General features: G+C 41.4%; 1 protein-coding gene across 1 annotated transcript; it reads left to right on the forward strand.

Moving 5' to 3' along the window:
- Positions 1-610: 610 nt before the first annotated feature.
- On the forward strand, positions 611-1,546 carry LOC121445885 (olfactory receptor 2AE1-like). Its single transcript, XM_041648050.1, has one exon. The coding sequence runs from the start codon at positions 611-613 to the stop codon at positions 1,544-1,546; it is 936 nt and encodes a 311-aa protein (XP_041503984.1).
- Positions 1,547-12,746: the final 11,200 nt, after the last annotated feature.

Genomic DNA, 12,746 nt, shown 5'->3' on the forward strand with positions numbered 1-12,746 from the left:
GTGAAAACTGTAAAACAATAAAGACTAAGAAAAGCAAGTAAGCAATACACAGTGTAAATACGTATGCATAGACACCCATATACTTAGATGTATCTGTGTTTCATAATAACAGAATGTTTGTAGAAGTCTATATAGTCTTGGATTTTAGAGTGGTCATGATTTCAAGATTCAACTATTTCAATAATTAGGGATGTGAAATAATTAGAAACAAATATAAGCTTGTTTGAAAATGTCCATATTTGAGGGCTAGAAAGATGACTCAGCAGTTAAGAGCTTGATTAATTTTCCATACGACTTGGATTCAATTCCCAGCACCCACATTGTGGCTCATGATCTTCTGTAACTCCAGTTCCAGGAGATGCAGCACCCCGTTCTGGCATCCAGGCACTGTATGCATGTGGCTCACAGACATACAGGCAGGAGAAATATCCATAAACATAAAATAATAAAAAGATAACGTCCGCATGTAAAGTACCCTGCACATATAATAACCATACCTGATGAAAATTAAAAAAGAATAAAAAATTCTTTTCCCGACTTATTTCTGAAGTTGTGTTTCTGCATCACACTCCTGTCTTCTCCTGGTTCTCTCAGGGGATGAGGAAGGAACATGTGGGGGTGGAACCAGACGTCTCTGGAAGACTTCGTCCTTCAAGGGCTCTTTGATGACTCCTTCTTCTCCCGTTGTCTTTTCCTCCTGATCATGCTGGTGTTTCTTACTGCAGTGAGTGGCAACAGCCTCACCATCCTCCTCATCTGTGCTGACCCCCGTCTTCACACACCAATGTACTTCCTGCTCAGCCAGCTGTCCCTCATGGATCTGATGCATGTCTCCACAACCATTCCCAAGATGGCGACCAACTACCTGTCTGGCAAGAAGTCCATCTCGTTTGTGGGCTGTGCCATCCAGCACTTCATGTACCTGTCTCTTGGTGGTGCAGAGTGTATCCTCCTGGCTCTCATGTCTTATGACCGCTATGTTGCCATCTGTCACCCCTTACGCTACACCGTGCTCATGAGCAGAAGAGTGGGAGTGATGATGGCTGTCATGTCATGGTTGAGTGCATCTGTGAATTCCCTAATCCACACATCCATCTTGATGAGCTTCCCTTTCTGTGGTTCAAGAATCATCCAACACTTCTACTGTGAGTATCCCGCTGTTGTGAAGCTGGTATGTGGTGATGTCACTCTGTATGAGACCACAGTGTACATCTGCAGTGTTGTCCTTCTTCTCCTTCCCATCATTCTTGTCTCTACATCCTATGGATTCATTCTGCACAGTGTCATGCAGATGCGCTCAGCTGGGAGTAAGAGAAATGCCTTTGCCACCTGCAGCTCTCATCTCATTGTGGTTTCTCTTTGGTATGGTGCCTGCATGTTCTCCTATATGAGTCCCCGATCCCAGCGCACTCCATTCCAAGACAAAGTTGGTTCTGTTTTCTATAGCATCATTACTCCCACCCTGAATCCCTTGATTTATACTCTCAGGAATAAGGATGTGGCCAAGGCTCTGAAGAGAGTGCTGAGAAGGGACATTGTTGCCTAGGGACTGTAATTGTAGTTGTCTGGATACAGTGCTGGGTAGAATATACTCCTTCCATTGATCAGGGCAAAACACTATGACTTTAAAAAAAAAAAACACTATGACTTTTAAGATCCAGATTCCTGATGCTCTTTGAGGAGGACATGAGTGAAATTTTATCTTCTAATCTCACTATTATAATATTTTTTCCAGCATGCCATACTATACATTATGTCTCAGTAAGCTGTTTGAGAAGTGGCAGACAATATCAAACTATCTCTCTAGTGGAGTTCATACAGGGTATTAGCTCAGTTGGTGAGGTGCTTGTTGTGCAAGCATGAGCTGTGTCCTACCCCAGACCTTGTGTCAAGAGTCCAACATGGTGGTATAAGCTCGTAATCCCAGTGTTGTAGAAGTGGAGACAAGCTGCTGCCTGTGGCTTCCAGTCTATCCAGCCTGTCTTAATGGGCAGTTTCAGGTCAGGAAGGCTCAAAGACAGTGGGTGTGTCCAGAAGAACAACACCCATGGTTGAGCTCTAGTCTACACACACACACACACACACACACACACACACACACACACACACACACAGAGTGAGGGGAGATAGAATAGATAGGAATCCACTGATAAGAACAGAAATAGACAGACAGGGAATAAAAAAGGTAAAGAAGACACACAAAGGCCAGTGAACCTGAAAAAAATGGTCTGGTAGTGAAACAAGGGTCTTTTGCATTCATTGTTTTTATTAACTTAAAATAGGTAAAGTCTGACAAAAGAGTGTCAAATTGAGGCACTGTGGTGATAGGATAGGAATGGCTCCCACAGACTCATGTGCTTGTATTCTTGGCCTATAGGGAGTGGCACTATGATGGGAGATGTCCTTCTGGGCACGCGAGTATGTGTTGCTTTTATTGGCTGATGAATAAAAGTGTTTTGGCCTATGACAGGGCAGAATATAGTTAGGTGGGAAAGCCAAACCAAATACAGGGAGAAAAAAAAGGCAGAGACCAGGGAGGCGCCAGCATCCGCTGGAAAAGCAAGTTGTGAAGTAGCAAGTCAAAGCCACATGGTAAAATATAGAATAGAAATGGGTTAATTTAAGTAGTAACACCTAGTTAATAAGAAGCCTGAGCCATTAGCCAAACTGTAATGAATATTAATCTTCACACCGGTTATTCGGGAACTGGCGGGCGGGAGAGAAACCTCCAGTTACAAATAGTGCAGTAACGTGAGGCTCTTGAATTTCCATAGAGCCTGAGAAAGCTTAAAAAAAAAAAAGGCTCTAAATGCACAGAAACAGAGCTGGACTGTGCTTCCTAGACTCACAGTCTCTTGCCAGCAGCAGCGCAGAGACGTGTCTCCTCCCATCAGCTCCCTGCAAGATGGAGCCAGCTGGCAGCGGCCATGAGCTAAGCAGCGTGGTGGTCTCGGCAGTCTCACACAGAGAGACTAATCACCCGCACGCTGTGTGGCGTATTTAGCTTTTATTCACACGTGTGGGCTGGATGCACACTACATGATGGGCCGCACGAACCCTTGAAATCGGCGGGGCTGCGGGGCGGGGGGGGGGGGGGGGGGGGGGGAGGGGGGACGGGGGACGTGAGAGACTCTCAGGTACCGCACCATGATGGAAAGCCAAGCAGGGGCAGAGTCCACCGCCAAAGCTGCCACTTTGTTCCTAGCCGTGCCCACTTAACAATTTAAAGCAGTGATTAGAAAGAGATTACAGATACACAATAAAGACAGATTCAGACAAAAATCAACCTCTAAACGAGTCTCAGTGTGTTAAAAAAATGTATGTAAGCTTAAGAAAGGAGGAAAATGGGTATAGGTAGTTATAGAAAAAACACATAGTTTTAAAAAAATAAAACAAAGTCTTTAAAGAGACAGTAAAAGTAATATAAAAGAAATAAACTATGTAAAGATGGAAAATGCACAGAGAGTCTGGATTATGTATACTATTGTGTTTTCTTTGAATTTTTGACTGTTAATGAGCTAACTGCTGAGAGACTAAGTTAAATCAATACATTTATTAAATTAATAATTTATTTTTTAAAAATGATCTTTTCTCATTTTACATACCTATCCCACTCCCACTCCCTCTCCTCCTCCCACTTTCCCTACATTTCCCACCCCCAACCCCACCCGCTCCTCAGAGAGGGTAAGGCATCTCATGGGGAGTCAACAAAGTCTGACACATCACTTTGAGGCAGGACCAAGGGGCTCCCATCTATGGTTCAGGTGAGCAAGGTATCCCTCCAAAAAGAATGGGCTCCAAAAAGCCAGTTCAAGCACTAGGGATTAATCCTAGTCCCACTGTCAGTGACAGCAAAGACTACCCCAACCACACATCTGTCACCCACATTCAGAGGACTTAGTTTGGTTCTATGCAGGTTTCCCCAGTGTCAGGGAGCTCCCACTAGCTCAGGCCAGCTGTTTCTATGGGTACCCCCATATTGGTCTTGATTTCTTAGCTCATATTATAGCTACCCCCTCTCTTGGACTGGTCTCTGGAAGCTTTGCCCAGTGCTTAACTGTGGATCTCTGCATCTGCTTCCATCAGTTGCTAGATGAAAGTTCTATGATGACAAGGTAGTCATCAATCTGATTACAAGGGAAGACCAGTTCAGACACTTTCTGCACTATTGCTTAGAGTCTTAGCTGGGGTCATCCTTGTGGATACCTGAGACTTTCCCTGGTGCCAGGTTTCATGCTAGTTTCACAATGGCTCCCACAATCAAGATATCTCTTTCCTTGTTCTCCCTCTCCGTCCTTTCCCCATCTTGACCATCCCATTCCCTTGTGTTCTCCTCCAACTTCTCTCCTTCTCCCCCACCTTCCCACCCTCCTTTTGCCTCCATCATGTTCCCAATTTTCTTAGAAGAAAGTTCTGTCTATTTCCCCTTTCCTGGGGTATCCATATACGTCTCTCTTAGGGTTCTTGTTCCCCAGCTTCTCTGGGGTCGTGGCATAGAGGCTGGTTATCTTTGCTTTGCATCTAATATCCACTTATGAGTGGGTACATACCATGTTTGTTTTTCTGGGTATGGGTTATCTCACTTAGGATGTTTTTTTTTTTCTAGTGCCATCCATTTGCATGCAAATTCCAAAATGTCATTTTTTTTTTAACTGTGGAGTAGTACTCCATTGTGTAAATGTACCACACTTTTTTGTCGTTGTTGTTTTATCCATTCTTTGATTCAGGGGCATCTAGGTTGTTTCCAGGTTTTATCTATTACAAATAATGCTGCTATGAACATAGCGGAACAAATGTCCTTGTGGTATGGGTCTGCATCCTTTGGGCATATGCCCAAAAGTGGTATTGCTGGATCTTGAAGTAAATTGATTCCCAAGTTTCTGAGAAATCACCATACTGATCTCCAAAGTGGTTGTAAAAGTTTGCACTCCCACCAGCAATGGAGGAATGTTCCCCTTTCTCTGCATCCTCTCCAGCATAAGCTATCCTAGGCGTTTTTGATCTTAGCTATTCTGACTGATGTAAGAGGGAATCTCAGAGTTGTTTTGATTTGCATTTCCCTGATGACTAAGGATGTTGAGCATTTTCTTAAATGTTTTTCAGCCATTTTAGATTTCTCTGTTGGGAGTTCTCTGTTTAGGTTTTTACCTTTTTTTTTTTAAATTGGATTATTTGTTCTTTTGATGACCAATTTCTTGAGTTCTTTGTATATTTTAAAAATCAGACCTCTGTCTGATGTAAGGTTGGTGAAGATCTTTTCCCATTCTATAGGCTGTTGTTTTGTCTTGTTGACCGTCTCATTTGCTTTACAGAAACTTCTCATTTTCAGGAGGTACCATGTATTAAATGTGACTCTCAGTGTCTGTGCTACTAGGGTTATATTTAGGAAGAGGTCTCTTGTGCCAATGCATTCAAGTGTACTTCTCACTTTCTCTTCTATGAGGTTCAGTGTGGCTGGCTTTATGTTTAGGTCTTTGATCCATTTGGACTTGAGTTTTGTGCATGGTGATAGATATGGATCTATTTTCATTATTCTACATGTTGATATCCAGTTATGCCAGCACCATTTGTTGAAGATACTTTTATTTTCTTTATATTTTTTGCTTCTTTATAAAAAATCAGGAGTGCTGGATTTGTGGCTATGTATTGCTTAAATTTGTTCTTATTCTGGTCAAAAGACACTTAAGGTCATGCTCAACTTCCTTAGAGATCAGGGAAATGCAAATCAAGACAACTTTAAGATACCATCTTACACCTGCCAGAATGGCTAAAATAAAAAACACCAATGATAACCTTTGCTGGAGAGGTTGTGGAGAAAGGGGTACACTCATCCATTGCTGGTGGGAATGTAAACTTGTGCAACCACTTTGGAAAGCAGTGTGGTGGTTTCTCAGGAAATTCGGGATCAACTTACCCCTGGACCCAGCAATACCACTCTTGGGAATATACCCAAGAGAGGCCTTATCATACAACAAAAGTATATGCTCTACTATGTTCATAGCAGCACTGTTTGTAATAGCCAGAACCTGGAAACAACCTAGATGCCCTTCAATGGAAGAATGGATGAAGAAAGTATGGAATATATACATATTAGAGTACTACTCAGCAGTAAAAAACAAGGACTTCTTGGATTTTGCATGCAAATGGATGGAAATAGAAAACACTATCCTGAGTGAGGTAAGCCAGACCCAAAAAGAGGAGCATGGGGTGTACTCACTCATATTTGGTTTCTAGCCATAAACAAAGGACATTGAGCCTATAATTAGTGATCCTAGAGAAGTTAAATAAGAAGGTGAACCCCCCAAAAAACATATAGGCATCCTCCTGAATATTAACCTTCATCAGGCGATGAAAGGAGACAGAGACAGAGACTCACATTGGAGCACCGGACAGAAATCTCAAGGTCCAAATCAGGAGCAGAAGGAGAGAGAGCACGAGCAAGGAACTCAGGACCGCAAGGGGTGCACCCACACACTGAGACAATGGGGATGTTCTATTGGGAACTCACCAAGGCCAGCTGGCCTGGGTCTGAAAAAGCATGGGATAAAACCGGACTCGCTGAACGTAGCGGACAATGAGGACTACTGAGAACTCAAGAACAATGGCAATGGGTTTCTGATCCTACTGCATGTACTGACTTTGTGGGAGCCTAGGCAGTTTGGATGCTCACCTAACTAGACCTGGATGGAGGTGGGGGTTCCTTGGACTTCCCACAGGGCAGGGAACCCTGATTGCTCTTTGGACTGACGAGGGAGGGGGACTTGATTGGGGGAGGGGGAGGGAATTGGGTGGCGGGGAAGAGACAGAAATCTTTAATAAATAAATAAATAAATAAATAAATTTATATAAAAAAAGAAATTCGGGATCAACCTACCCCTGGACCCAGCAATACCACTCTTGGGAATATACCCAAGAGAGGCCTTATCATACAACAAAAGTATATGCTCTACTATGTTCATAGCAGCACTGTTTGTAATAGCCAGAACCTGGAAACAACCTAGATGCCCTTCAATGGAAGAATGGATGAAGAAAGTATGGAATATATACATATTAGAGTACTACTCAGCAGTAAAAAGCAATGACTTCTTGAATTTTGCATGCAAATGGATGGAAATAGAAAACACTATCCTGAGTGAGGTAAGCCAGACCCCAAAAGAGGAGCATGGGATGTACTCACTCATATTTGGTTTCTAGCCATAAATAAAGGACATTGAGCTTATAATTCGTGATCCTAGGGAAGCTAAATAAGAAGGTGAACCCAAAGAAAAACACATAGGCATCCTCCTGAATATTAACCTTCATCAGGCGATGAAAGGAGACAGAGACAGAGACCCACATTGGAGCACCGGACAGAAATCTCAAGGTCCAAATCAGGAGCAGAAGGAGAGAGAGCACGAGCAAGGAACTCAGGACCGCAAGGGGTGCACCCACACACTGAGACAATGGGGATGTTCTGTCGGGAACTCACCAAGGCCAGCTGGCCTGGGTCTGAAAAAGCCTGGGATAAAACCGGACTCGCTGAACATAGCAGAAAATGAGGACTACTGAGAACTCAAGAACAATGGCAATGGGTTTTTGATCCTACTGCATGTACTGACTTTGTGGGAGCCTAGGCAGTTTGGATGCTCACCTTAGTAGACCTGGATGGAGGTGGGTGGTCCTTAGACTTCCCACAGGGCAGGGAACCTTGATTGCTCATGGGCTGAGGAACTGGTTGGGGGAGGGAAATGGGAGGCGGTGGCGGGGAGGAGGCAGAAATCTTTAATAAATAAATAAATAAATGTTTTGAATACAGAGCATGTCACTAGTTGAGAGCGTTAGAAAAAAAAAATCAGGAGTTTGTAGGTGTGTGGGTTGGTATCCAGTCTTCGATTGACTTTCGTTGGTCCTCCTGTCTGTTTCTATGCCAATACCAGGCTGTTTTCAGTATTGTAGCTCTCTAGTAGAGTCAGGGATTGTGATGCCTCCAGAAATTTTTATTTTACAGATTGTTTTGTCTATCTTGGGTTTTATTTGTTTTTCCATTTAATGGTGATTATTATTATTCTTCTGAGGTCTGTGAAGAATTTTACTGGGATTTTGATGGGTATTGCATTGAATAGGTAGAATGCTTTTGGTAAGATTGCATTTTTAAAAAAATGTTGATCCTACCTACCCAGGAGCATGGGAGATTCTTCATTTTCTGTTGTCTTCTTCAATTTCTTTCTTCAAAGATTTAAAGTTCTTGTCATACAGTTCTTCCACTTGTTTGGTTAGAGCTACTTCAAGATATTTTATGTTATTTGTGGCTATTGTGAAGGATGCTGTTTTTCTGATTTCTTTCTCAGCCCATTTATCATCTGTTAACAGGTGGGCTACTGATTTTCTTGAGTTAATCTTGTATCCTGCTACATTACTGAAGGTGTTTGTGAGTTGTAGAAATTTCTTGGTAGAAATTTTCTGATCCCTTATGCAAGCTATCATATTATCAGCAAATAGTAAGTGTTTGACTTCTTTTCTGATTTTTTAAAATCATTTTGATCTCTTTTTGTTGTCTTATTGGTCTAGCTAGAACCTCAAATACTATATTGAACAGATATGGAGAGAGTGGACAACCTTGTCTTGTTCCTGATTTCAGTGGGACCGCTTTCAGTTTCTTTTTATTTAGTTTGATGTTATCTGTTGGCTTGCTGTATATTGCCTTTATAATGTTTAGGTATGTTCTTTGTATCTCTGCTCTCTCCAAGACCTTTATTATGAAGGAATGTTGTATTTTGTTAAAGGCTTTTTCATCATCTAATGAGATGATCATGTGGTTTTTTTTTTCCAGTTTGTTTATATGGTGGATTACATTGACAGATTTTCATATGTTGAACCATCCCTGCATTTCTGAGATAAAGCTGGTTTGATAATGGTGGATAATTTTTCTGATGTGTTCTTGGATTTTTTTGCCAGTATTTTATTTAGTATTTTTGCATCAGTGTTCATGAAGGAGATTGGTCTGTAATTCTCTTTCTTAGTAATGTATATGTGTGGTTTGTGTATAAGGGTAATTGTAGTCTCATAAAAAGAGTTTGGCAATATTCCTTCTGTTTCTATTGTGTGGAATAATTTGAGGAGTATTAGTATTAGTTCTTTGAAGATCTTGTAGAATCCTGTGCTGAAAACATCTGGCCCTGGACTTTTTTTGGGGGGGTGGGGAGACTTTTGATGACTGTTTCTATTTCTTTATCAGCTATAGGTCTATTTAATTTGCCCATCTTGTATTGATTTATTTTTGGTTATTGATATTTATCCAGAAAGTTGTTCATTTCCTTTAAGTTTTCCAATTTTGTGGAGTACAGGTTTTTGAAATATGACCTAATGTTTCTCTGAATTTCCTTTATGTCTGTTGTTATGTCTTCCTTTTCATTTCTGATTTTCTTAATTTGGATATTTTCTCTCTGCCTTTTGGTTAGTTTGGATAAAAGTTTGTCTATTTTGTTGATTTTCTTGAAGAATCAACATTTTGTCTCATTGATTCTTTGTATTGTTTTCTTTTTTTCCATTTTGCTGATTTCAGCTCTCAATTTTATTATTTCTTGCTGTCTAGTCCTCCTGGGTGAGTTTGTTTCTTTTTGTTCTAGAGTTTTGAGGTATTCTGTTAACTCACCAGTGTGGGATTTTCTTGCTTCTTTATGTTGGTATTTAGTGCTATGAATTTATTTAATGCTTTCATTGTATCCCATAGATTTGGATATGTTGTATGGTCATTTTCATTGAATTTTAGGAGCTCTTTCATTTCTTCCTTTATTTTTTCCTTGACCCATTGATGATTCAAGTGACCATTGTTTAATTTCCATGAGTTTGTGGGCTCTGTGAAATTAGTGTTGTTGTTGAATTCTAATTTTAAGCCATGGTGATCTGATAAGACACATGGGTTATTCCATCTTTTTTGTATCTGTGGAGTTTGTTTTTTGTTACATAGCATGTGGTCAATTTTTGAGAAGGTTCCATGAGGTGCCAAGAAGAAGGTATATTCTCTTATGTTTGGATGGAATGTTCTATATATGTCTGTTAAGTCCGTTTGATTCATAACATCTGTTAGTTCCCTTATTTCTCTGTTAATTTTTTGTCTGACTGACCTGTCCAGTGGTGAGAGTGGAGTGTTAAAATCTCCCAGTATTAGTGTGTGTGGCTTAATGTGTGATTTAAGCTTTAGAAATATTTCTTTTACATATGATGTTGCCCTTGTATTTGGGGCAGTAGTGAGATTTTTCTCTTCATAGATTTTTCCTGTGACTATTATGAAATGTCCTTCTTTGTCTCTTTTGATTGATTTTAGTTTGAAGTCTATTTTGTTAGATATTAGGATAGCTACACCAGCTTGTTTCTTAGGTCCATTTGATTGGAAAATTCTTCCCCAAACCTTTAGTCTGAGTCTATGTCTGTCTTTGATTCTGAGGTATGTTTCTTGTATGGAGCAGAAAGATGGATTTTGTTTTTGTATTCAATCTGTTAACCTGTGTCATTTTGTAGATGAGTTGAGTTCACTTAGATTGAGGGATGTTAATGACCGATGCTTGTTTGTTCCTGTTATTTTAGTTTTCATTGTTGGTAATGGTATTGTGTGTTTTCCCCATTTTTGGGGATTTGCTGCTCTGAGATCATCTATTATCTATGATTTTGTGAATGTAGCCTACATTTTTTGGGTTGGAGTTTTCTTTCTAGTACTTCATGTAGAGCTTGGTTTGTGGATAGGAATTGGTTAAATCTGGTTTTGTCATAGAATATCTTGTTTTGTCCTTCTATGGTGATTGAAAGTTTTGCTGGGTATAGTAGTCTGAGCTGGCATCCATGGTCTCTAAATGTCTGCATAACACTTGACCAGAACCTTCTGGCTTTCATTGTTTCCATTGTTTCCAAGTGAGGTATAATTCTGGTAGGTCTGCCTTTATATGTTACTTGACCTTTTTCCTTTGCAGCTCTTAATATTCTTTCTTTATGCTGTATGTTTAGTGTTTTGATTATTATGTGGTGAGGCAACTTTCTTTTGATCCAGTCTTTTTGGTGTCTGTAAGCTTCTTGTATCTTCAAGTGCATATCTTTCTTTAGGTTGGGAAAGTTTTCGTCTGTGATTTTGTTGAATATATTTTCTGTGCTTTTGAGTTGGACTTCTGCTTTTTCTAGCCCTATAATTCTTAGGTTTGGTCTTTTCATGGTGTCCCATACTTCCTGGATATTTTGTATTAAGCTTTTGTTAGAGTTAATGTTTTATTTGACTAATGAGTCTATTTTATTTATTGTTTCTTCATTGCTTGAGAGTCTCTCTTCCATCTCATGTATTCTTCTGTTTATGCTTGCATTTGTGGTTCCTGATTGTTTTTTCATAATTTCCATTTCTATAATTCTCTCATTCAGTGTTTTCTTTATTGTCTCTATTTTATTTCTTCTCACTTTTTTCTGTCTTCTCATCCATTTCTATAAGGGTGTTTTTTACATGTTGTTTAAGGGACTCTATTGCTTTCATAAAGTCAATTTTTTCCACTTCTTCTGTGTTAGGGTGTTCAAGTCCTTCTGTTGTAAGATCAATGGGTTCTGGTGTTTTCATGTTGTTTTTCAGATTGTTGGGTGAATTCTTGCCTTGGCACCTGCCCATCTCCTCCTATCGATGCTATCTAATGGGTCTTTTAAAACAGGATCAGGTTTTCCTGCTGGCCAGGGGCCCCGCTTACAAAATGCCCTCACTCCGTTTCCTGGTTCCCTCTGTTTTCTGGCTCTTGTCACAGGCCAAGATCCCTCTCACCACTCAGAAGGGTCTTCAGGAACAGGACCAGGCTCCTCGTTTGCCAGGAACCTCGCCAACAAAACCCTACCACTCTGCAGGCCAGCCACCAAAACAAAGAAACTCCCGCTGCCCTCTGCCCCAAGCTCCCGACCCAGCACCCAAACAGGCTAAACTGGGTGAACCCACGGCCCTGCGGAAGGGAGGGAGAGTGAAGGAGGCCCCTGGGCACAAGCTGGGATGGGCCAGAGAGAGAGAGAGAGGTTGCAGCAGAGGAGGAGCAGCCCCAGCAGAGGGGACCAGCCCTCACAGACTAACCGGGGGGTTCTGGGGGATCCGGGAATACCCCCACTCCGTTTCCTGTGTCCCGCTGCGGGTCAAGAACACTCTCCCCACTCAGGAGGGTCTTCAGGGACAGGACCAGGCTCCCTGTTCGCCAGTGGACCTCGCCAATAAAAGGCCTACCACTCTGCAGGCCAGCCCCCAAAAATCCTACTTGATTTAATTGTAGTGGGGCGATCTGCTCTCAGTGTGGGCTTCACTGTTTCATGCTTGGACTATCCCGCATCCGCTGCATGCGTCTGTGCGCTGGTCTCCGCCTGCCGCGTGCAGACTCCCTGGGTCATACTTCTTGATGGAATGTTTACTGGTTTCATGCAGGTGTTCCCAACAATGGTGAGTTCAGGAGTGTAGTGGCCATGCTCTTTCCTGAAGACAGCATTTGAACCCCATTCACGTCCGATGATTCCACACAAGCCTCAGGGTTTAAGCTTGAGCAGTCAGGCATGTATGGCACCTTGTATTGTTTTTGGTGAGATGTCACCTCAGCAACCATGTTGGGCTTTCTATACAATGTAGATATTCTGGAACTTCACAGTGATGATGACTTTCAAGAAAGTGTTGTAGGTTTCTCTTTTTAAAATATCACTTGGATATTTAGAGTTGTTGTACAACTAGAAATAGGTAGACATTTCTACAAATTGTCCAAAGGCCCAGTATCATG

This window comes from Microtus oregoni, unplaced genomic scaffold (assembly GCF_018167655.1).
Source record: "Microtus oregoni isolate MIOR12 unplaced genomic scaffold, Mior012 000003F_ref0000135, whole genome shotgun sequence".
Classification (NCBI taxonomy): domain Eukaryota; kingdom Metazoa; phylum Chordata; class Mammalia; order Rodentia; family Cricetidae; genus Microtus; species Microtus oregoni.

Bases quoted from the DNA above. Each gene is read 5' to 3' on its own strand.
- LOC121445885 (XM_041648050.1), top strand. From the start codon at position 611: ATGTGGGGGTGGAACCAGACGTCTCTGGAAGACTTCGTCCTTCAAGGG.